Genomic DNA, 25,095 nt, shown 5'->3' on the forward strand with positions numbered 1-25,095 from the left:
CGACTACTTTGCTACATTGCAATTAAAAACTATTCATCAAAATGTGTATCTCATTCTCTATATCTCTGTGTATGACTATCTATATATGTCAATATACATACATACATACATAAATACATATATACATACATACATAAATACATATATATATATATATATATATAGAGAGAGAGAGAGAGAGAGAGAGAGAGGGAGAGGGAGAGAGAGAGAGAGAGAGGAGGATCAGCAGAACTAACATAAAAAGCAGGTCTTGGTGATGTGTGCTTTTGCTTTATTTCATAACACCAGCAGGAAGGGGGAGGGAGGAAGAAGATGAGGATGAGGAGGGAAGGAGAGAGAAGGGAAAAGGAAAAGAGGCTTTAAGTGTTTAACAACAGAAGGCAAAAATGCTGTCTTGGGTGCTTACATAGCCACCGAGAGTGTAGCACAGACAGGGTGCATGTTAGAGCATCCACATATCAGTTGTGGGAACCTCGAAGACACAATATAAACTGGAAAAGCCACAAGACTTAGAAATGAAGCAGGTAACTGAGCATGGTAGCACATGGCTGTAATCCCAGAACCAGGAAGGCAGAGGCAGGAGGATCAGGATTGGGGGTTGCAAACTAGCCTGGGCTATGTAGGGAGACCCTATTAATGACAAAAAAGGAAGAAGAAAGGATGGAAAAAATGAGACAGACAGACAGACAGACAGGAGGGGAGGGTGGGGTGCATCTCTGTGGCAAAGTGCTTGTTCTATGAATCAGGCTTTGGGGTTAGTCTAGAACAGTGGGGAAAAATCTAACATCTGTCCTGGTATGACGATGCTGGTGAATTTCTGAGTTCAAGGCCAATCGGGTCTATATAGTGAATTCTGGACCAGACATCCATAGTGAGATTCTATGTAAAACAAAAAAAGTATAACTTTGTTTATATGACAATCAAACCCAGAGAAGCTAAAAAATACACCCTTGGCAGCCCATGAGCATGTATGCGGCAAAGCCTTAAGCCAAGCAGATATAAGTGTTAGATTCAGGATGTCTCCGGGGTGGCTGGGAAGCAGGGATGTGACATTAGACAGGGGGATCATCAGTATAGACCGCATTCTATTAGTGAATCTGGAGGACACAGTGCATTGGGTATTTCCCATGGAAAGTATACATTTTATTGGGAAACTGTCAAATTGTCCTCTAATCTATGTCTCTACCCTTTAATGTCGCTGCCCTGGCCTTAGTTGGCGATGTTTCCTTCTGCTGTGGTGTAGGTGACCATCGAGTGCTCAGCCCTGTAGGACACCGCCATCCCACCCCAAGGCGTGAGGGAGAGGAAAGAGTTCCACAGGCAGAGGTAGGGGAGGAGAGTGCCCTGAAATGCTGTGTTCTGAATGTGGCTTTGTCTCCTGATCCTGAGGTCACTGCAGCCATGGTCACATGCCCAAGTCCAAGTCAGCAAGGTCAGCTAGCATCCAGTCAGGAGGCACTAAACGTTCTCGGTGAGATATAAAAAGAAAAAGAGAAATGGGAGAAGTGGGAGGGGACATGGAGGGGAGGAGGGAACACAGGCCTGAGGGAGTGGGAGGGTGGGGACGCAGGTGTACATGATAGAGTCATGTTGTACACAAATGTGAACTTACCAAAGAATAAGTAAAGGTACTGTACTATAAGTCTATTTATTTAATTATAATTAATTTATTTACTATATGAGTGTACTATCTGCATGTGCACCTGCGCACCAGAAGAGGGCATCAGTTCCTATTGCAGGTGGGTGTGAGCCACCATGTTGTTACTGGGATTTGAACTCAGAACCTCTGGAAGAGCAGCCGGTGCTCTTAACCTCAGAGCCATCTCTCCAGCCAGTATATGTAGGGCACATTCTTTTTTTTTTTTTTTTTTTTTTGGTTCTTTTTTTCGGAGCTGGGGACCGAACCCAGGGCCTTGCGCTTCCTAGGTAAGCGCTCTACCACTGAGCTAAATCCCCAGCCCCTAGGGCACATTCTTTATGTGTTTGACACGTGCAGAGTGTCAGAGCATTCTCAAGAACACAGGTTTACTGGTTGTCCTTGGCCACCAGAGTGATGCATCCAGGGACAGGGCCTCCATGTCAACAGACTTCACTGGTTCTCATAATAGGGCTGAATGCCTTGTCTCCCAGACCACGTCTGAGGCCTGTTCACCCACAGGACGGCACAGAGCATGCACAGGAACAGGGGCAACTCCAGAAACACCAGGATGCATAAGTAGAGGCTGCCCAGAATGTACCTGGAAGGGACAAAGTCACAATGAGCTCCCTTTGCAGAAGGTGACGCTGCTGCCCTGTGTTATCTGACTGTGTCCACCCCAGGTCTGTGTCCACAGAGATCTATGCAGGGACAAGGACAGGACTGCCTGAAAGGCCAGTGTGATTAATCCATAGCCCAAGAATTAGCTGTGAACTGGGGCCGGGCCTGCTCGCTCCAGACCAAACCCATGGGCCTCTAACCTCAGGGCCTCTACCCATGCTGTCACCTCCTCCCCAACCCACACCCAAATCTCTTCTAACTGGACTTTCTCCTGGTGTCATTCATTCATTCATTCATTCATTCATTCATTCATTCTATGTAGGCCTAGCTGAACCACTCTGGCTGTGAATCAACTCACAGACATCCACCTGTCTTCTCCTCCCAGGTACTGAGTGTCTTGTGCTTCCACACCTGCTGCTTATTTATTTTACATAGATAATTGTGTGTGTGTGTGTGTGTGTGTGTGTGTGTGTGTGTGCTCATGTGAATGTATGGAGGTGCACATGCGTGTGCATCAATGTAGAGGTCAGAGGACAACCTTGGTCATTCCTCAAGAGCCACTCACTACTCTGTGTTGGTCCTGAGACAGGTCTCACTATGTAGTCCAGGCTAGAATGGAATTCACTGTGTAGTCCAGGCTGGTCCTAAAGTCATAGTGGTTGACCTGCCTCTGCCTCCCAAGTGCTGGGATTAAAGGTGGGAGCCACCACACCTGGCCCATCTGTCCTGTTTTCTGACAGGATCTCTCACTAGCCTGAAGCTCAACAAGTAGGCTGTGTAGCCAGTGAGTCTCAGGCATCCTTCTGTCTCTACATGGACAACTCTGGTCCTTCAGGTATGAGCCGCCATGGCTGACTTTCCCTGTAGGTGATATGGCTCGAACTCAGATGGGCAGAACCATCTCCGCACAGCCATTTCTACAGGCTCTGGGTGTGTTTGGCATGATTTCTCTAGGTTATTGTGAGTGTGGGCAGAGTCCACAGCAGGTAGCCATGAGAGGCCAGCACATTTTGGAATTCTAGAGCCCAGGTTTTGCCAGAAAATTCACAACTGCCAGGAGAGATACTAACAAGGGATAAATTAGGGTTAGCTCCATTTGGCCCCACAAGTGCCAGGGCTACTGCAGGATAAAAGGTTTAGCAAGGTTTTTAATATTTACTGCCAACAAGTGGGTCTTTATCTGAGTGTCATTTTGTGTCCTTATTTTTAGATGAGCATCTGGTACTCACAAGACCCTCCAGGTTAGCCTAAGGTTGGGAATGCAGGAGAGGCATACAAGAGGGAGATCCAAACCCTTCTCCTCTGCTCTCTCAGTATGACCCCTCTTCCCCAATCCAAAGGCCTCAGGGATATTGTTTCCTCACCGTGGGCTGGAAGCAGGAATTGTGTCATTTGTGGTCACGCCGGGCTGAGTGTCAACTGGTGAGGATCTGGTGGGCTCCAGAATTTTTTTACTGCTCCCAGGGCTCCAACCTGTGATTCCGGCAAAGGATGGCAACATAAGACAATTCCCACGATCTCCATACTGTCTCCTACCCATAGGAAGCTCTGTCACTCTGCTTCACACAGCTCCCTGGGGCACGTGGACAGCTGTCTGACAGCCTATCACCCCCATGTCCACACCAAAGCCTGGTCATGGATTCCCTTTTCAGCCCAGATCAGGGTGCACAGTATCTGACCTGCACTTGTAACCATGAAGCCAGTCTTCTTATAGAGGAGGGTGTAAGTGTCAGTGACAAGATACTTGGTGAATGCCATGTCTCATCCAACCTCAACCACACTGTTTGCCTCCTTGTCTGCCATTCTTCTGGGGACAAACAGGGTAGTGGGACTCCTTGTCTGCCTGGCCCACTCTTTCCCAGTGTAATCCAGAAAGGCCACTGAGCATTCTTCTCTGAGGAATGAGCAGATGGAAAGTTCTAGAAAGGCAGGTGCTTGCAGGGCCCTGGAGAGTGGCCTCTACTGCAGAGAGCTAGCAATTCAGTGGGATTTTCATTCCCAGGCTTCAGTGTGGATCCACAGAGGAGGTTGCAGGGACACATAAAGGGTAATTCATAATTGAGAGACAGGAGCTGGGTGTGGTGATGTATGTTTGCAATCCAAGCGCTGGAGCAGAGACAGGAAGAGCAGGCATTCAAGATGAGTCCTGAGAACTCAGTGACTTTGTAGTTTCCCTTGGCTACACGAGATCCTCTCTAATAATTATGATGATGATGAAGATGGAGAATGAGAACAAGAAGGAGAAAGAAATTTAAGAAGAAGAACAACAAGAACAGGAAGAAGATGATAAAACTTGGAATTTACAGAGGGGATTGACCCCTTCCTTCACTCCCTTCACAGCCGCTGCCCTTAAAGACATGCTCGAACTAGGTTCTAAGAACAAGGGAGGCCCCATAATCTGAGAATGAACTATAGACAGGGAGTATATTAGGGATCAAAGTAGCTGAAAGCCTCCTTTCCATCCTAGAAGGAGAAGTTTTGAGGAATCCTCTGAGTTTCTTCCGGCAGTAAATTGTTTCTGGGAAAGGGGGACACAGGTGAGTATGTAGAATTTGAGAGTATTCCTCAGGGAGCTGAGATGCCCCATATACTTTGTAGGCCCCTCCTTCTGTCTCTGGTAGTCTCCCAGAAGTCCCAGAACCAGTGATGAAGCTGGTACCCTAAGAACCTCCATGGAAGGGAACTGCCCACTCAGTCCCAGGACAGAGGTGTCTTTGAGAGAAGGGAGCTGATGTGCAGGGGTTCTGTTCCCATATGGAGATTAGGGACAGGATTATTTGAGTCCTTGGAGAGGGGAATTGTGTCTTATCAGGACAGGAAGTCACAAAGAGCCAGAGATTCAGAGCCTGTCTCCAGAAATGTTGACACCTGAAACTGTCCCACAGTGCACAGAGAGAATCCCCAACAGAGGCTAATGAGAGGACTCAGTGGGTCCTTGTTTGCCAAACCTGATGCCTTGAGTTTGACCCATAAGGTGGAAATCAAAAACTAACACCCAGAAGTTCTCCATTAACTCACACACAGCATGGGCCAGTCCCTATACACAAATAAACAGATAAATACACAATCAAGCAAACAAATGAATAAAGTAAAAAATGATATCCAAGAACACAGGTTCTCCACTGTGCTTGTGTGCATTTAAACACTTGTACTGGTATATACATACACTGTCATACCTACTGCACATGTTCTCATAGAAGCATGTGTGGACACACACTCCCTATCCTGGATCACTCATGCTCCGAGTTCATCACGCTAAGGATCATGGCTTCCTTCTTCCATGAGGGAATGATAGGCGTGGACTCAGGCTGCCCTGGCATGAAGGAGGCTTACCTGGGACCACAGACAATTCAACCTTAAAGGACTTATCAATAACTAAGGAGAGATCGATCAATGGTATATCCACCGCACATATGTAGGTGCCTGCATCCTCCAGGGTGAGGCTCTCCAAGGTCACTGTGAAGGTCAGGTTGTCTGGATGGTCCCTGATGGACACTTGGCCATTCCTAGCTTCTTCTGAGCCTCCAGTCTAGGCAATATCTTTGCAAAATAGAATAAATGACCCTCTGCACCAGTATTTCTTATTCATCTTGAGTCTTTCCTCATACTGACAAGTCACGCTCAGGGACTCCCCCACAGTACCTGTCACACTGCTGTGGCCACGCAAAGGGACAGAGCCTAGAGAACATGAACCTCCATTCTATACCTCATAGCTGTATGAGAAGAAAGGCCTCCCTTGAGTCAGGTCTTAGAAAACCCTCAGGTCTAAGGCAACAGTGAGAAAGGAGAGAAGCTTTGTCAGAGCAGGAGTCAGCACTGATGTTATAGAGACATTGTAAGATAAATAGAGATCTTGTTCATGGCAGTGACGGTCACAGGTAATGCTCTCAGGGGGTCCTGATTCTGTCTCACATGTGGTAGACATGACCATATTGTGCACAGAATCCTGGCAGCACTGTTGAAGCAGATGCTGACCGCTGCCACCCAACCCCTAAACCCACCCACCTGCCTTTTCTCTAGACCAGTCTGCTTGTGCTGTCTGTTCCTTTCACCTCCTTTGGCCCTGTCAGGCTTACAACAGGAGCTTCCATTTTCAACGTTGGACCTGACACACCTGCCCCTGTGCCCACCTGGCAGCCAAGGAAGGAGCAGTGCTGAAGGCAGTCACAATCCTATTCCTCTGGGGATCATTTCTTCAGCTCAGTTGTCACCTGCATCCATGCCGGAGCCCAGAGGGACAAAGGAGCAGTCTCCTTCTAGACAGTAGAATGTCCTTCTGCCTAGTTCTCCTTTCTGTCTTTAGCTTCCTGGTTCCTTGCTCCCATGTGAGGCACCAGATGAAAAGGTACAGGGAGGGCTCTATCGATGTTCCAGGCCTCAGAGGCTCTGATTCCTACCACACCCAGCAAGTAGAGACACGCATGGCTGTGGATTGAGGATGCCCTCTGTCTCCAATGCCTTCTACCTCCTGCCTGAGAGGCCTGGGGAACATTTTCTTTTTTGGTCAGGTGGCCCACCCTCTCTGACAAGCCACTTCCTGACTGGGTTTGAAAGCTGCCCCTTTTCACTCTAGCTCTGTGATCACAGAGGAACCACCTCCTCTCAAAATTCAGATTATAGGTTGCTCTTAGTCTTTGGGGTCTTTAGCACTATTTCTGGGTTCACACTGCTACTCAAGCTCATGCTATGACCCCCCCCCCCCCATCCCTCGGAGATTATCTGGGCATGTGAGTCCTCACACAGTATACGGACCTGTAAGCCACAGCTATCTTCTCTCCCATCATCCCCTCCATCATATTCTGTTTGGTTTGCAGTTTGTCTGTGGCAGCATCTCTAGCCCAGGCTAGCCTCTGTGTAGCTAAGATGTCCTTGAACTCATCTTCCTGTCCTCACATCCTGAGTCCAGAGATTTTAGGTGTCTGTCACCACAGCCCAGTCATGGTGTGCTCGAGATGGAGCCCAGGGATTCGCTCAGGCCAGGCAAGCACTGTGCCAACTAAGACACATCTGTGGCCCTGATGATTTGAGAAAGTGTCTCACACGGCCACCCAAGCTGGGCTGCAATGCACTATTTAGCTCGAGCTAACCTTGAACTCACAGAAATCTCCCTTCCCTTCAGTGCCAGAAGTAGATGGGAGCCACTATGCATGACAGCTCTGTCTTCTTGTGTCTCCTGGCCCCATGTCTAGATCTGGACATGATTTGGTTTAGGTGTTGTGTGGAGAAATGTAAGAATGACTGCAGATACTACTTTCTGATGACTCACTTTCCCAGTGCTGGCCATCCACTTCTATTTCTTGTTGAGGAAGAAGTGAGTACTGAAGCCCACTCACGCACCTGACCATAGAGACACACCCCTCTGATCTATAGAAATATCTGCAGGCTGTGGTGATATTTGCAGGGGACATTTACACTTACATTACCCTAGGTTGGGACCCTATACTGGGTATCCACTGTTATTCCACTCACTTCTCGTCCCTACCAACACAGAATGCAGATGGCCTCCCTACTAACACAGAATGCGGTTTTCCCAGTAACCCAGAATGCAGATGTTCTTCCACTGTATCATTTTCTTGCCTCTCACTGGTTTATCTTCAGGGTTTCTGCCTGCACTCTGTCTGTGTCCACTCTTTCTTTAAGCTCTACAGAATATCAGATCAACAAGAGCAAAGGAACTTTATGCATTCATTTCAGGACTCTAATTCAAGGTCACTGCTTGGTATCTGTCATAATCACACTGTTCTTTTCCTGTGAAGAGACACCATGACCACAACAGCTAGTATCAGAGAAAGAATGTACCAAGGGCTGGCTTACAGTTTCGGAGGCTTAGTCCATTTCTATCATGGGAGGAAGTATGGGGCAAGCAAGTCATGTGTGGTCCTGGAGACACAGCAGAGTGCTATTTCATGATGTTTAGGCAGAGAGAGAATGGTCCAGACAGAGAGGACAAAGAGAGGTTGGATGAGAGAGGAGAGAGAAGAGAGGAGATGGTAGACAGGAGAGAGAGAGGAGGGGGGGCTTGAGGAGAAAGAGCTCACAAGCGATTCAGTGCCTGGTGTGAGCTTTATGAAACCTCTAAGGCCACTACTACTAATCCACTTCCTCCAACAAACCCAGAACCCTAGTCCTTCAAACCCTGTCAAACTGTTCCAGTCCCTGGTAACAAGGCATTTGGATATATGAGTGGGGCTGGGGAGGTGGGGGAGATGGCGGGGTTTGGGGTCATTCTTTTTTCCAAAGCAGTAATTTAAAGTTTATTCTAGTTATAATTTAGATTATTCTGACATTACGGTAGCATCACATGGCACACTTCTGAGTCCATTCCCGAGATGTTCTGCTGTGCTTGTCTCTGCCTGTTTTACAAATCCATGCAATCTCTGACACCAGGGGGTCCTCTGGGTTTGGATCACATAGCAGTGAACAAATGGATAAAAGGACTTTAGAAATAGTTACAGCAGGAGGCTGCTCTGATCTTAGAATATCAAGACAAATCCTGCCATTACTGTTAATATTTGGATGATAAGTTCTTGGTCTAAATGGTACCTTAGCTGGTTTGAAAGGCTGGTCTGCAGGAAACCACCACAGTATCCAATGAATTCTCACTGTGTCCTAACAGCATAGGAGGGCAGGGGATTCAGAATCTGTCAGAAGCCATAACAAGACAAGCTAATAACTAGCAGGTGTTCATCCTGAGATGGCCAGCCTCGGATTATTATACAATCTGTGACTGGTTCGCCCTCATTACACAAGGATGTAAGGGATTCATTTCAGGAAAGATTACTGCTATTAAAATGCTTTTCCTGTTATTATTATTAAACACTTATAGCAATCATTAAGTAGTAGCACACCCCTTTGGAGCAGATCTCTGCAGATCTACGAAGATGTACTGTCCTGTAGTGATGCTATATAGATAAGTAGATGACTTCTTAGTCTTAACGATGATTCTATAAGAATTGCTAAAATTAAATCAGTGATTATTAAAGTCTTTTATAGTGGGGCTGCTATTCTATTATGTCTTTTTCTGCTAGTCAAAACTACAGTGAGAACTCTGCCAGTCTCCCAAGTGTCACTAGTTAATTGCTCTTAGTAAACAGACTTTCTCCTACTCAGAGCACATTCCAAGAGTTTGTAAAACAATTAACCAAAGGTCCTAAAAAGGAAACTAATAACTTATCATAGGTGCTAGGGCAAAGGATAAAATATTGACTGCAACTCCGGCGAAAACAGATTCTGATGAGGATGTGGAGAAAGAGGAGCACTCCTCCATTATTGCACACTGGTACAACGATTCTGGAAATCAGTCTGGAGGTTTCTCAGAAAACTGGACATTGAACTACCTGAGGACCCAGCTATACCTCTCTTGGGCATATACCCAAAAGATGCCCCAACATATAACAAAGACACATGCCCCACTATATACATAGCAGTCTTATTTGTAGTAGCCAGAAGCTGGAAAGAACCCAGATGCCCTTCAACAGAGGAATGGATACAGAAAACGTGGTACATCTACATAATGGAATACTACTCAGCTATCAAAAACAATGACTCTATGAAATTCATAGGCAAATGGATGGAACTGGAAAATATCATCCTGAGTGAGGTAACCCAATCACAGAAAAACACACATGGTATGCACTCATTGGTAAGTGGATATTAGCCCAAATGCTTGAATTACCCTAAATGCACAGAACAGATGAAACTCAAGAAGGATGACCAAAATGCAGATGCTTCACTCCTTCTTTAAAAGGGGAATAAGAATACCCTTGGGAGAGAATAGGGAGGCAAAGTTTAGAACAGAAGCTGAAGGAACACCCATTCAGAGCCTGCCCCACATGTGGCCCATACATATACAGCCACCAAATTAGATAAGATGGATGAAGCAAAGAAGTGCAGGCCGACAGGAACTGGATGTAGAACTCTCCTGAGAGACACAGCCAGAATAAGGCAAATACATAGGCGAATGCCAGCAGCAGACCAGTGAACTGAGAATGGGACCCCCGTTGAAGGAATCAGAGAAAGGACTGAAAGAGCTGAAGGGGCTTGAGACCCCATACGAACAACAATGCCAACCAACCAGAGCTTCCAGGGACTAAGCCACTACCCAAAGACTATACATGGACTGACTCCAACTGCATAGGTAGCAATGAATAGCCTAGTAAGGGCACCAGTGGAAGTGGAGGGCAGTAATGGGGGAAGGATTGGGAGGGGAGCACCCATATAGAATGGGAGGGGGAGGGGTTAAGGGAATGTTGTCATGGAAACCGGGAAAGGGAATAACATTTGAAATGTAAATAAGAAATACCCAATTTAATAAAGATGGGAAAAATAAATAAAAAAAGAAAATAAAAAAATATTGACTGCATTTATCTATAGAAAAGTTCACTAATAACTTAGTTGTGGTTTTAAACCATCAGTGAACCTGTGAAGCTGAGACAGGTGATGGATGGTCAACCAGATAATTACTCTTAATGGATATGCATGCAAACATTCTCTGTTGTAAATTTTTATTTCAATTTATGATTTGATTTTTTGTAGGAACTTGTGATGAACTTTGTGACATGTGATCATGTATTCTGAAAGATGTTTACGTGCTGAGGACAAGGAGAAGAGTCAGGACTGAGCTGAAGAGTCAGGACTGAGCTGGAGGGGACTGAGCTGAAGAGTCAGGACTGACTGAAGGAGAATGGAGCTGAACTGAGCTAAGGAGAACTGAGCTAAAAGGATCTGGGCTGAGGAGAAATGCAAAGTGGAATAACTTAGAGACTATAGGTAACATGAGAGAGCAATGTGCAGAATATGGAAAGAGGAAAAAAGAAGAAGCTGGAGAGAGCAGACGTAACTGGCAGGTTTTTCCTCACCATGAGACAGAACAGGTCATTTCTTAACAGCAAGGCAGACTTAATCTTATTAAAAGGAACAAGCCTTTCCTTTACAAACTTGAGTTTAATTCATTTAGCTTTTAAAGGGTAGAAGCTATTTCTTTCTCAATAAAGATTGGCGCTCATGTTTCATCCAGAATGAGTGAGTTCTTTTTGCAGCATTGCTTCTTCTTTTGCTCCATGTGCATATGTAAGTATGGATATGTGTGTAAGTATGTAATTTTGAGACTGTATGCATGTGTGTGTGTAAGAATGTAATTGTGAGAATGCATGTGAGGTGGTCCCAACTGATTTGAGAGGAAATGTATAAATGTACATTCATGAATCGGTATGTGAACTTATATAAGTTTATGCATTTTTGCCGATGTAAAAGTTTTTCCTTCTGCAAGGGCTATTCACTTCCCTTGGTGCGATAGAAGTTTATTGCTCCAAACTTCCCCCTAGCCTGACAAGCAAGAGGCATAGGGGCAAAAGGAAAAAGGCTCTAGCAATTAATCCCCTACTTTATCTCCTGATGGTTTAGAATGAGGTGCTAAATGCCAGAGACTGCAGTTTCTGGCCTCAGAGGAACACAGAAGACAGGTCAGTTACACTAGCAGAGCACAGTGACTTAGACATAGAAAAGTAAATCAGCTACAGTAGCATAGTAACTTAGACTTAGATAAGTAAACTTATTATTATACAGCAAACCTAAATCTCTTGTAAGAAAAAGTCTTACCCCCCTTATCTCCTAGGAAAAAGTCCTACCCTCCACTGATTTTGTTCCCTCTCTGCTGCCTCAAGAAGAACCAACAAGAAAGAAGACTAATACCGGGGCTGCACCCAGCACCTATGCCTGGTGAGACTTTCAGGGGTTTTGTTGCTGGCAAATTCATCATGGTGCCCTGCAGGCTCAAAGCAGATGGTCTTTGGTTGAAGGCTCCCTTTGCACCAGCAAGTAAGATCTAACTCTAGGAAGCACAAGGCTGAGCAAAAGGACCAAATGGATTTTTCTGGACTTGCAATTGTTTTCATATTTGAACCAGGTCAAAATGTCAAGGGCCTGGATAGGGTGTGTCAGGGCCAGAGGGGAAGAGGCATCGGTCAGAACTAACCCCAACTCCTCCATGCTTCCCTAGAGGAGGCACCCTCAGTCCTAGGGTATCTCTGCCTGAGGAAGGGAACAGTCAGACTTTGGGGGAATTCTCAATACTGATCTGAACCGAGGGGCACAAGGGCACTTCATCTCCTGGCTGAACAGTGGCTAATGGAGATCAGAGAATGTGAGGTTTAGACACAGGTTTGTCTTACAGATGACCTCTGGGATTTCCTCAGAACAGGACTTGACTCATAGCACAGCACATGACTCATAACTAACTCAGCCAAGAGATCAGTGCTTACCCCCTGGTCCAGACTTGAGTGACATGGGAATGGAGAGTCACATTCCAGACAGTGTCACAGAACCTCCTGCAGGTGCCACATCAATGTTCCTGACACAACACAATGTCACAGTCCCTTTATACAAACACTTCAGTGAGGACAGGGGACTCATAAGTATTGGTGATGGTTGGTAACTATGCTCCAAATTGTACCTCATGTTCATCTTAGGTCACTCTGCCAGGAGCTGTCCTGGTTAGATAATCTTTGGGCAGACAAGGAACTGCATTAAAAGTTATATTGAGTCATAAAGAGATTTATAAACACAGTGCTGTAACAGAAAGTCCTATAGCAGCTGGGCTACTTCCTCTGACCACTATGCCATCTAGAGCCCCAAGACCCCTGCAGGGAGTTGGTATCCCAGGGAGTTCCATGGGCATGGGGAGATGACTCAGTAGGTAAGGTGCTTGCAGTGCAAAGTGATGACTTGAGTTCAGATCCCCAGAAGTCACAGAAAGCTGAATGCTCCCACACATCTGTAATCTCTGCACTCTTAGGTGAGAGAGGATGCAGAGATGGGGAAGTTATGGAACCTCCTGAGACATTTAGCTTGATATCTGCGCTAGGGAACAAGAGAGGCACAGTTTCAAATAAGGTGAGAGGTGAGGAGGGGCATGAGAGGTTTCCCTCTGTGTGTCCGTGGCATGTGCATGTCTCATGGCACATGTGTGCCCCCAGGAGGATTTTCCTTGTCCCCTCAAACACACAAAGATGCAACAAAATAAAACAACAGAAAGAAAGGATAACAACAAAAATCCCCCAACCCTTCATGGCAAGAAGGTGTACACTCAGGCCCAAGCCTGCAATGTTTTTCACAGCAGGAAGCAGTTGCTCTGCATCCTCTTCTCTCAAAGAGGATGGCAAGAGGTCCCAGTGGGACTCAGGTCCCTTCAGATAGGACATGGTCTTCATCAGGACATGGAGGTATAAAGAGCTCAGGCCTTGATTCTTTCCACCCCTTGGCTGGAAATGTGTGGTCCTGGCACTGTCAGGGTAGGACAAACAGCCCCTGAAGGACAGAGTTGTCTCTGTTCATTTGCACACACCTTCACATTCAGACACACACTGCACAACACACACTGGTCATTGCCATGTACTGACCCTGTATTCTCACTAGGCTGGTTTATTTCATGTCTTTGCCCAGGGCTGTGAAGGACACTCCCATGTTTTGACAGTTCTGTGTCTGCTGGGATCACGGACTTGTGATGGGAAAGTAAGGAGAATTGGGAAGGTGGGATTGTATGCAGGTCCTTGTGGTCCCTTCCAAGTCCATTTGAATGAATCCCACAGCACTTGTGCTTGTATCATCGGGAGAGAAACATGCCTGAGTTTCCTGTGAATGGGAGGTTCATGGGACAACCTTGACTGATGCTTGGCCAAGGTCCACTTCCCACCTTGATTCATGCTAATCCTCCAGGGGCTAAGCAAGAGGGCAAACTCAGCAGAATTGGTCATGTTGTGTGTTTCTCTTCATACTGACACTATGTGCTCAGGAATTCCCCCATGGAGCCTTGCATGACAGAGCAGAAGGAAGGACCCTGCAGGCCAGGAGTCCCCAGTTCTAGCCTCAGAGGAGGGCCAGGCTTAAAGATACTCCCTGGTGTCAGGAACTAAAGAGACCTCTGTGTTACAGGAGGCTGAGCAGGGACACTGCCTTCATCAGACCCAGGACTTGAGCCCGAGTGGTATGTGAGTGAGGGCACAGGGCGAGATGTGTCCATAGAAACAGGGGAACTGGGGCACAGTGACTAAGTGCCATATATGTGATTGTGTGTATTTTCTTGCATGTGTGTTGTTCAGTGAGGTGTGTACCTGTGTGTGTGTGTGTGAGTGTGAGACCAAGATACAAAATTTGTATTGTACTGTTACAGCCACTAGTGCCACAATTACCCCTATGAGTGTATCCTGACTCAAATGACGATGTACACATGTGGTATGTATAGCTATGTAAACTGTTGAGATTATAGTTACATCTGATGTATACAGTTTATATGCATCATGTCTGTAGCATGTGTGACACATGTCCTGTGCATAAGTGCATGAGGTATGTATACATACATATGAGGTGTGTAGTATGTATCATGTGTTGTGTGTGTACTATGCAACACAAGCCTGTGTTATATGTATGCTGTGGGTGGTACATACATATGTGTGTCATCTTTAGCACATGTGAGGAATGTTTGCATGTTTATGGTAGTGCACACACATGCCAATGACTGCCATTGATCCTGGAAGGTTACAATTGTAATGATATATGTGCCTTGGGCAGCCATGCCTTTTCTGTGTAGCTATAAGCCAGTGTAGACCAGCTTGCTTCAAGTGAGTTCTGGGAGGGTGGGCTCCAGGGGTGGCCCTGGCTCTGGGAGCCTCTCTCTCTTGATAGGGGGTAGGACTGGACCATGAGTTGCTCCATACGCCTCTCTTCAAAGGCAGAGGAAAGGGAAGGAGGGGAGGCACAGGTGCTGATGCTCCCAGAAATGCACCTGTACCCCCATCCCTAACTTCCTGCAGACACAGGCTTGGACTCATAGCATTTAAGAACAGTTGCTGGCATAGGAAAACCTCAACTCCAGACTGCCACAACCACACAAGTTTGCTTCTTGCTCTCTAGGGAAAATGAGTCAGCATACCCCCAACCCCTTGCCCCGGGTTAAGATGTCTCCTGTCCACTGTAGGTGGCAGGAAGTCACATGATGGCGCTAACAGTCTCAGCAGGAGAGGCAGGGGGGCATGTGTCACATAAACCCCCATCATCATGATGGTGGGGAGTGTGTGTGTGGAAATAGCATCATTCTCTGCAGCAAAGCACAGCTCTGGGGATCTGGTGGACCTGAGCATGACCTTTGGGGACTCAACTAACAGCAGGAAGGTTAGACTGAATTCAGGTGTGTTGGTGAAAATTGCTCAGGCTTTTTGCTTTGGGCGGCAAGCAGCATCCCATCTAACTGGTTCCTGGACATATCCTGGAGCTTTGGCCTACAGGAGTAGGAGGGACACTAGGTGAAAGGGGGACAGATTCTCTGTGTGGTTGATGGAACACTGTCGGAATTAATTCAGTTCCAGTCACCAACATCATAGACATTTCTCTTATTTCTTATACTACCTGATGTCTTTCCAAAGAAATAACATGGATTTTTCTTTGTCACATGTGTTTGATTTTTGTTAGTTTTAAATTGAATTAATTAAGTATTCGATACAGTCTCTCTGTATGGCAGGTTGATTTATAAGGCTTGATCAAGTGCTATAGATATATGCAAATGTGCTCGGGTGCTCACTGCCACATGCATGTACATCCCCACGTGTGTATGTTCTCCACAACTATATGAACACTCACACAATCGCTCACACTCACACACACACACACTCAATCGCTCACACTCACACACTCAAATATATACACACTCATGCACACTCACACACTCACACACTCACACATACAAATGTCCTCACACTCTCACACATGTGCATGCACATACACATACAAATACATGTACACACACTAACACATACACCTACCCTGACACACGCATATACACAATCATACACACAATCACACACTCACACACACACTCACACACACACTCACACATACACATACCCACACTCACACACATACACACACCCACACACACTCTCACACACACACACACTCACATGCATTGAAACACATACACACAGTCACATAGACTCACACACTCACACATAAGCATGCGCTCACACACTCACACATGTGCACACACATACACATACAAATACATGCACACACACTCACACATACACATACCCTGACACTCACACATATACCCAATCACACACACATAAACACACTCACACACACTCACACATACCCATACCCACACTCACACACATATACACACCCACGCATACTCACACACACATACATACACTCATACATACTCACACACATATTCACATACTTACACACACACACTCCCACATACTCTCACACACTCCCACACACAAACACTCACATATATACACACATTTGCATACACACAGAATTATCTCCTCCCTAGAACCCTTTCTTCATCGCCACCGCATCATTTTCCCATGAAGTGTCTTTGATTAATATTGAGTGGAAAGTACAGATCCAAGGAGAAATCTTTTGTATAACAACAGAACCATGGAAGTTAACTTTGAGAAAGTAGCAAATAATCACATTTGTGGACAAGAGCTCGTCTGCATGCTTCAGTTTGAGAAGGAGAGTGTTAACGAGGACAGAATGTCTGGGAGGAAAGAAGACAAAGAAGGAGGCCATGAGGGTCAAGCCCAGGCTAACAGTGTAAAATGACCCTGGCTTGCTGACTGCCAGCTGCCGCACAGTTTGGAATATGATGAGCCACAAACCAAGCTTGAGAGCTGTCCATCTCCAGGCTGAGATTAAGGTTGCCTTGGAGGAGACACAGGAATTCAGGATTGGGAACTGGGTGATGCAGGTGTTTATCCTGATGCTCTGAGAAGGAGCTTGGTGCAACTGTTCCCCTCCTCCCAGAGTGATCAGCAGAACAAAGATGGAAGCAGTGTGTGTGTGTGTGTGTGTGTGTGTGTGTGTGTCCCCACTAACCCAAGATTCTCTTAAAAGCAGGGCACACATTTTGTATGTTCTTAGTGCCTTGTTCACAATAGCCATAGTAAATTAAACTATGCATTTGAAAGCATGCTTCACAGACTGGAAAAATTAGAAACTTATTTCTGTGTCTAGCAAAAGTCTGCTGAGGTACATACTCCACAAAGTCGGGGTTCCAGGCTGTCTCCCTGTTCTGTGCACTCCCAAGAGCTGACTTTGCTTGCACATCTAAGCTAGTCATTACTGCAAGAGTGAGAAAGAGGGGTAGGAAGTGGATGACAAGAGCTCTCCCCAGGCCTGGGGCCGATTCACACTCACCCACACCTGTAAGGACACAGAAACAAACAGAGCCACAGAAACACATGAAGATGCTATGGAGAAAAGAGGAAATTCAGAAGACAACCGTCTTTTCATGACTCTTGCCAAGGTCTGCCCTGAGAAGCAAGAAAGCCAAAAAGAGAAACAACGTTCAGCTACCAGAAGAGGAAGTTTGTAGACACATCCAGTGCTGATCACTGCATCTCCACGGGGACAGATGCATCTGGGAGGTGCCTATTAGGGCTTTTCTGGACATGGGACACCTCCTTGTGTCTCTTAAGGGCCTTCTGTTGTAATAAGAGCCTTTCTAAGGATCAGGATGGAGGTAGGTCCCTCTTAAGGAGAGGAGGGAGTGCCAGAAGCAGATGTCTACTCTGGGCTGAATGGAGGACTGGATAAACAGAAGGAAGGGAGGAAGGAAGGGAACACCATCCCTTATCCCTCTCTGCTTTCGACCGTGGAGGCAATGTGGGCAGACACCTCACAGCCCACCACCCGGTCTTTCTACCACGGTTGACTGAATCCCTTCAAACCATGAGCCAAAATAAACCTGTTTCTCCTTAAGTGGTCTTTGTCTTGTTATTAATCAGACTAATGAGAAAAAAGAACTGGCATACGGTCTCTCGACAGAGGAAGGAATGCTGGCATTGCTGGTATAGGTCTTTAATCCCAATGCTGGGAGAGGCAGAGGCAGGGGGATCTCTGCGGGTTTGAGGCCAACCTGATCTACAAAGTAAGTTTCAAGATGGCCAAGAATACACAAAGATACCCTTTATTGAATAGAAAAATAAAGCAAAATAAACAACAATAACCACAACAACAAAAATCCACCAAAACAAACCAAAAAATAAAAAAAAGAGAGAAAAAATAATAAACAGACCTACAGGCTGTCAGTGATTTCATAGGTTATAGTGCACCTGTAAGGTTTGTCAACTTGTAACAAACTCGGGAAGAAAGAACCTTTATTGAGCATTTTCTTCTCTTAGGTTGACATGGCAGGCACGTTCATAAGGACCATTTCCTGATTGTGAATTGATGGATGGCTGTGATGCCATCCCTGGACAGGAGGTCCTGGCTTCTATAAGAAATCAGGCTGAACAAACCAGGGAGAGCAAGCCAGTGAGGAGCACCCCTCCATGGCCTCTGCTTCAGTTCCTGCCCCCAGGTTCCTGCTGAGCTCCTGAGCACTTCCTTCCAAATGGACTGCACCATAGAAGCATCAGCCAAATAAAACCTCTCCTTGCAGCACGTTGGCTTTGATTAGGGTTTTATCCCAGCAACAAAAATACAGATTAGGACAGACAGACAGATGGGTGAATGAACCAGACAGACAGACAGACAGAGAGAGAGACCAGATTATCTCACCCTAGACTCAGACACAGATTGGCTTATCACTATTTGTGACCCACCCAGACTCTTGACCTCATGACCCAACCTCAGCCTGTATCTCAGTTCCCCTTTCCCATATCCTCTTTGCTGCTCACTGTGTTTTGCCTTAAAAATGCAAGCACCAACTTCTCATTACATGCTCTATTTAAAATTAATTTTTAATTTAATTTTGGCTTTTGTTTTTTTCGAGACAGAGTGTAGGGCAGTGGATGGTGTCAACGGAAAGAACTGGTAAGGCTGTAGCAAGTTCAGAACTGCAATAAATCTCATAATTGAGAACAGTGGGGGTTCCAACTAGACTCGATCAGTTTCCTGTCCTGGATCATGTGACCATGACACCCCACCAAGAGGACCACAACAGGCAGTCAGGTAGGATAAAAACCTGGAGATCTCCATGATAACGAGATATCTACATAGGCCCAGAGTGTTTAACCAATGAGATTCCCTTCCTGGGCATCCCTTCCTTGAGATAGGATCATTTGGGGCTCAATCTGTAGACCAGCATGGCCTCAAACTCAAGGATCTGCCTACCTCTGCCTCCCTATGCTGGGATTAAACGTGTGCACCACCATGCCTCACACATTAATTCTTTTCTAAGGAAAGATGATGTGCAGAGGAAAGAAACAGCTCCCCTTTAAAACTTGTTTCTTTCAGAATGTACTCATTACTGCCTGGTGTGCAGTATGCTGAAAGACTTTGGTTTTGCATATTTTGTCTAGTTCAATTTTTAAAAGGCGTTTATGTATATCTGTATGGGTGGTCTATTGAGGCTATGCACACCATGTACTTGCAGTGCCCATTGAGGCCCACACAGGGCCTCAGATCCCCTGGAACTGGAGTTGCAGATGGTTGACGAGCTACCATGTAGATGCTGGGAACAAAATGCAGTCCTCTGGAAGAGCAGCCAGTGCTCTTAACCACTGAACCATCTCTGCAGCTCCAATTTTGTCTATTTCCACTTTTGTGTTGTTTAAAGCAGGACATAGACCTGAGACCTATTACTGAATTTTGCCCAGAATTAAAGATTCTGCAGCTTCCTTTATTTTATTTTAACAGGGTGAGGACTCAGGATGAGCCTTTAGCTCCGTGATCAAGTACTTGGCTGGCATACATGAGTTTCTGAATTCAATTCTCAGATCTGCAGGAGTTGGAATATCTGAGGCGCACATACAAGGAGACAAGGCTTCCCCAGCTCTGTCTCTATCTCAGTAAATAGCAGGACACATAGAGCTGACTCAGCTTATTTTTTTCTAGTAACAGTTATTTTCACAAGGTTCCCTGATCCTTCAACAGGATTTTCTGGAATTTTTCTCTTACCTGGGTCAATGCTCAAATGAATTTTAGACATAAGATCATATCCAACTTTTGTAATTCCACACCAGTAAATGTCAGCATCGCTCATCCTCAGGTCCTCCATGGTCACTGTGAAGATGAAGTGTGTCTGGTTGTCCCTGATGGACACACGGTTCTTCTTCACCAACCGCTCTGATGCATCGGTTTCAACGAGGATCCCACAGAGATGCCAACTAGATCCTCGGCACCAGTACTTGCTGTAATCCTTCCAGTGTGAGGCATATTGGCACCGCACGGTCAGGGAGCCCTGCTCCTGACCACTCACTTTCTCTGGTCCTATGAGTAAATCCTGAGCAGTGGAGTAGCCTGGAAAACACAAAATCAGAGATCACTGATCTACTCCAAGGGTGGGATAAGACCCCCGACCCTCAGTCAGTTTCGAGATGCCCCTGAGTGGGACACTGAGGTGCAGATCAATGCCAAAGCAAGAGGTTTATTTTCTGGTGCATTGGGATCCACCCTCAATTAGTCCCTCAAGGCAAGTGACTAAAAGGTGAACCCCAATGGCTAGAGCAAGCAGTTTTTATGCTTTTAGGGGTTTAGGTTACATCAGCACGGTTACAGTTCAAACTTACTGGCTAAGTATATTGATCTTTAAATCTCTTGGCTAGCAAGCATGGGTAGATCATGACATGCATTTAAATCTATCTGTAACTTTATACAGCATTAGGTGAGCATCAGCCAGTACATTCCAAGAATTGTGGGTGGAGAAAGGAAATTGGCCTGGCCTTGACCTGAGGCCTGTGGGTGTAAGGCTGGCGAAAGCCCCTAGGGTCCTTCCGTGGAACTCTACTCTGCCAAGTAGACTTCATGAGCTGAGTAATAACCCGTGAAGGGCTTCCCTTTTCCCACCACAGATCACCATAGTTTTCCTACTGGCTGAAGCCTCAAAATAAAAAAGAAAAGAAAGAAAGAAAGAAAGAAAGAAAAAGAGAAAAGAAAAGAAAGAGAAAGGAAAATAAGACCCCAAATATAGCTCTCAGAAGATAAAATGGTGACAATGACCAATCATGGATGGAGTGGAGGAAGTGTCAGAAGGCCATGTCTACTGGACATGATTCTGTCTTCCGTTAGGTACCCATTACCCTCAGGAGATTCATCTGAAGAAGCCACATCCCATGGCCACACAGAAGCCACTTGTGGTAGTCTTGGCAGTCTCTAGGATGAATGCCTTGGAGGCTGACCAAAATGACACCAACCATTCAGATTTCCCTATGGTGCAGAGCCCAAGCACATAGACCCTCTGCTGTCCTTCAGATCCATGGAATCTGAGTCCAGAGCTCCTGGTAAGGACTGAGGATGCAGCACCATTGGTGTGGTGCTGACACAGCGTGCACAAGGAGCATCTATCAAATACCCGCTGTAAACAAAATGATACAGGAGTCTCTGGAGAGATCGCTCAGTGGTAAAGACATGTTCTGCTCTTCCAGAGGTCATGTGTTCAATTCCCAGCACCCACATGGTGGCTTCAATCAAATGGCATCTGATAACCTCTTCTATTTTGTGTATGTATGTATGCATGTATATACATATATGTATATATATATCCCTATATGTATATATATATATCCCTATACATATATATATGAAAGAAAAACTAAATGAAGTACTTCAGGTTATTGACTTGAACACCAACACCACCAAGAACAAAGTATGTCCATAGTACCACAGGTAACAAAAATTGCTGAATGTTCTTATGTTAAACCAAAAGGACTCCACCAACAGCATGGAGACCCAGCCTGCAGTGTGGGAGAAAATCTTGTCAGACAATGGGTCTGACAGTTGGATAGCCAGGTGAGGTGGTGGGGGGTGTCTGTAATCCTAAAGACAGGAGGGTTGTGCAGATCACTGGCCAGACAGACTGAACCTGTGAGGTCCACGCACACTGGGAGACCAAATCTAAACAAACAAGGTGGAGAGTAATGAAGATGCTAAGTGCCAATCTGTGGCCTCCACATGTGTGTGTGCACCCATGTGTGCATCAGAAAGCACATGTATGCACATGCAGAAGGACACACAAACAAACATTTACACATACATACACCACACAGACACATTTTTTTCCTCAAAGAAACAAAAGTTAACCTTAAAGAAGCAGAGAACAGAACAGGGGTTATCAGCCTGGGCAGGGTATTAGGGAAGAAGGGAGAGGGCTGACTGCATAGAGGGAGAGGTGTTGGGACAGAGGTGTCTGCCATTTGACGAGAATGACAACTTCTAGAGTTGTATGAGACAGAGAAAAACTATGGTTGACAGTAGATTATTTCAAAATACCTCCTAGAGAAGATTTCACAGAAGTGACAAATGGTTATGATGAAAGCCCAGCCCCTGCTCTCCTTACCTCCTGTAGCAATGTACAGATGCCATATTGCACCCCATCAGGTTTTTCCCTCAAACTGTGGTCCGCCTATTTCTGCTTTCTGACTGGTGGCATTAAAATCATTCAGCACCACAGCCAGCCCCTGTGTATTGATTACTACGTCAATTAAAAATCAAAATGTGGGGTTGGGGATTTAGCTCAGTGGTACAGCGCTTGCCTAGGAAGCGCAAGGCCCTAGTTCGGTCCCCAGCTCCGAAAAAAAGAACCAAAAAAAAAAAAAAATCAAAATGTAACTGGAGATGGAGCTGCAGCCTAGAAATCCCAACAGTCAGAGGGTAGAACCTTGAAGGTCACAAGTTCAGGGTCATCCTAGGCTGCGTGTGCCATACATAAAACTAAAAATACATTTTAAAAAGAATTAGTTCATCCCCTCATTCGTCAGCTTTTCTGGAAGGTGTAGTCTTTGGTTTTGTTTTTTTATTTGATTCTGGTTTTCATTTTGGTTTTTCTGCAATACCCACAGAATCCCTGGGAGTTTGAAGCAGGTAAGTGAATCACCTAACCCTAACCCGGGCACAACATCTGTGTCACCCACACCACAGACATGGGAGCTTCTATAGCCCCTGCTCCTTACCTGGGAGGAAGAGGAAGAGCAGAGCAGAGATCTGCCACATTGTGTGGTCCCCTCTCCTGTCCTTGGAGGTGACAAATGCCAGCACCCTGCAAGGACTTGAAGCTCAGCTTGAGTTTCCTTTAGGTCTCTCTTGTCCACTTCACTCATTAACTTCCTTGATAGAACTTCTCAATTTTGCACACAGGAAGAAAGATGATGTCAGTCTTTGAGAAGACCAAGTCAGAGCATGGGAGGTCCAGCCAGGTGAACAGGGTGCACCTGTTCTACTGAATGGATGCAATGATGGACCTCAACGTGAAAGGCAGGTGGGATTCACAAGGAGAGATGCAGACAGACAGAAAATATGGAATCCAGCAAACCCCTCACCCAGGAGGTAACTGGGCTGTAGGGGATTATGGGAGAGGACAGCAACCAAAGACAGGGTGGCTGTTGTAAGAAGAGAGTACAATGTACCTCAGGCTAAGCCTATGGCAGTAGCCTAGGCTAAGCCCAGGATGGCAAAGTTTGTTGCTAAGGCTCAGCCCGGGGCAGCACTGCTATAGACCTCAGAGGAGATATTTCTCTGGCCAGGGAAATCTGTCACGGTGGCTACTAGGGCCACAGGCATTGGCCAGGTTTCATGTGGTTCAAGCTGGTCTTGAACTTCTGATATTCGTTTTTCCAACAGCAAATGCTGTGGTTAAAGGCATTCCCCAGCATGTTCAGTTTTATGAGCATCTGGAGAGTGAATGCATGGTTTCAAGAATGCTAGGCAAGTCCTCTACTCACTGATTTGAATCCACAAACCCCTTTTCTTTTCCTAGAAGGCAGAGTTTTGCTGTACAGCCCAATCTGGCTTCAAGCTCTCTCCTTCCCTTGTCAGCCTCCCAACTTGTGGCAATCTGCAGTTGGCTTAAATCCAGAGGTAAAATTGCAAGTGTGGATAGATATAAGTACTCTATACCTCTGGTATCAAGGTTTTCATGGGAGGAAGTTTAGAAACACACAGACACACACACACACACACACACACAAACCCCGCACACTCACACACATACACATTCCCACCACACAAAATACCATTTACTGATAATCTTTTCCTTTTTGTGTGGCACTGGCATCAAACCCAGGGTTCTGTGCATGGTAGACAGGCAAGCTGCCATTGAGCCAGAACTCCAATCTAAGGACACCACTTAAACTAAAAATAAGGGGCTGGAGGGACGGTTCAGTGGTTAAGAGCATTTGCTTCTTCTTCCAGAAAACCCAAGTTCTAGTCCTAGCACACACATGAGGTAGCATAGAAATCACCTGTAGATCTAGGGATTTCTGAAGCTCTGATCTCACACAGACAAACCAATGAAAGAAAAAAATAAAATGGAGGCTTAAGCAATAAATATGTAGTTAAATAAATATAAGGAGGTAGAGAGGTGGCATATGGGTAAGAGTCACCTCTGACCTTCATGAATAACTGCATTCACATGCACATACCTACACACAGTCACACACACAGTCTCACACACACACACACACACACACACACACACACACACACACACACACACTTAATAATTAAAAATAAAAGACAGTGCCTGGCGAGACAGCTCAGTGACTGAGTGCTTTCTGCTCTTTCAGAGTACCCCAGGTTGGCTCCAAATAACCACAGGAGACGGCTCAGCATCATATGTGACTTCAGCTCTGCCAGATCTGTCACCTCATTCTGTTACTCAGGGGCCCTGCACTCACACCTGCATGTGTATCTCTCTCTCTCTCTCTCTCTCTCTCTCTCTCTCTCTCTCTCTCTTTCTCTCTCTCTCTCTCTCTCTCTCTCACACACACACACACACACACACAAAATTAAAATAAAACAAATCTTTTAAAAATTTAAAATAATATATGTAATGTATTCAAAATCAAATAAAAAACTCAGGAACAAGTTTCAAAGAGGAAATCATTAATTGAAGA

The 25,095-nt window shown here is 45.7% G+C and overlaps 1 protein-coding gene across 1 annotated transcript; it reads right to left on the minus strand.

The window, feature by feature from the left end:
• Positions 1 to 1,630: 1,630 nt before the first annotated feature.
• Cd300ldl1 (Cd300 molecule-like family member D like 1) lies at positions 1,631 to 23,282 on the minus strand. Its single transcript, XM_087575056.1, has 4 exons — positions 23,155 to 23,282; positions 20,165 to 20,506; positions 3,622 to 3,730; positions 1,631 to 2,237 (listed from the first exon to the last, which is right to left on the minus strand). Exons 1-4 carry the CDS (start codon positions 23,192 to 23,194, stop codon positions 2,090 to 2,092), a joined length of 639 nt encoding a protein of 212 aa, XP_087431182.1. The 5' UTR covers positions 23,195 to 23,282; the 3' UTR covers positions 1,631 to 2,089.
• Positions 23,283 to 25,095: the final 1,813 nt, after the last annotated feature.

Source organism: Rattus norvegicus, chromosome 10 (assembly GCF_021556685.1).
Source record: "Rattus norvegicus strain SHRSP/BbbUtx chromosome 10, alternate assembly SHRSP_T2T, whole genome shotgun sequence".
Lineage (NCBI taxonomy): Eukaryota > Metazoa > Chordata > Mammalia > Rodentia > Muridae > Rattus > Rattus norvegicus.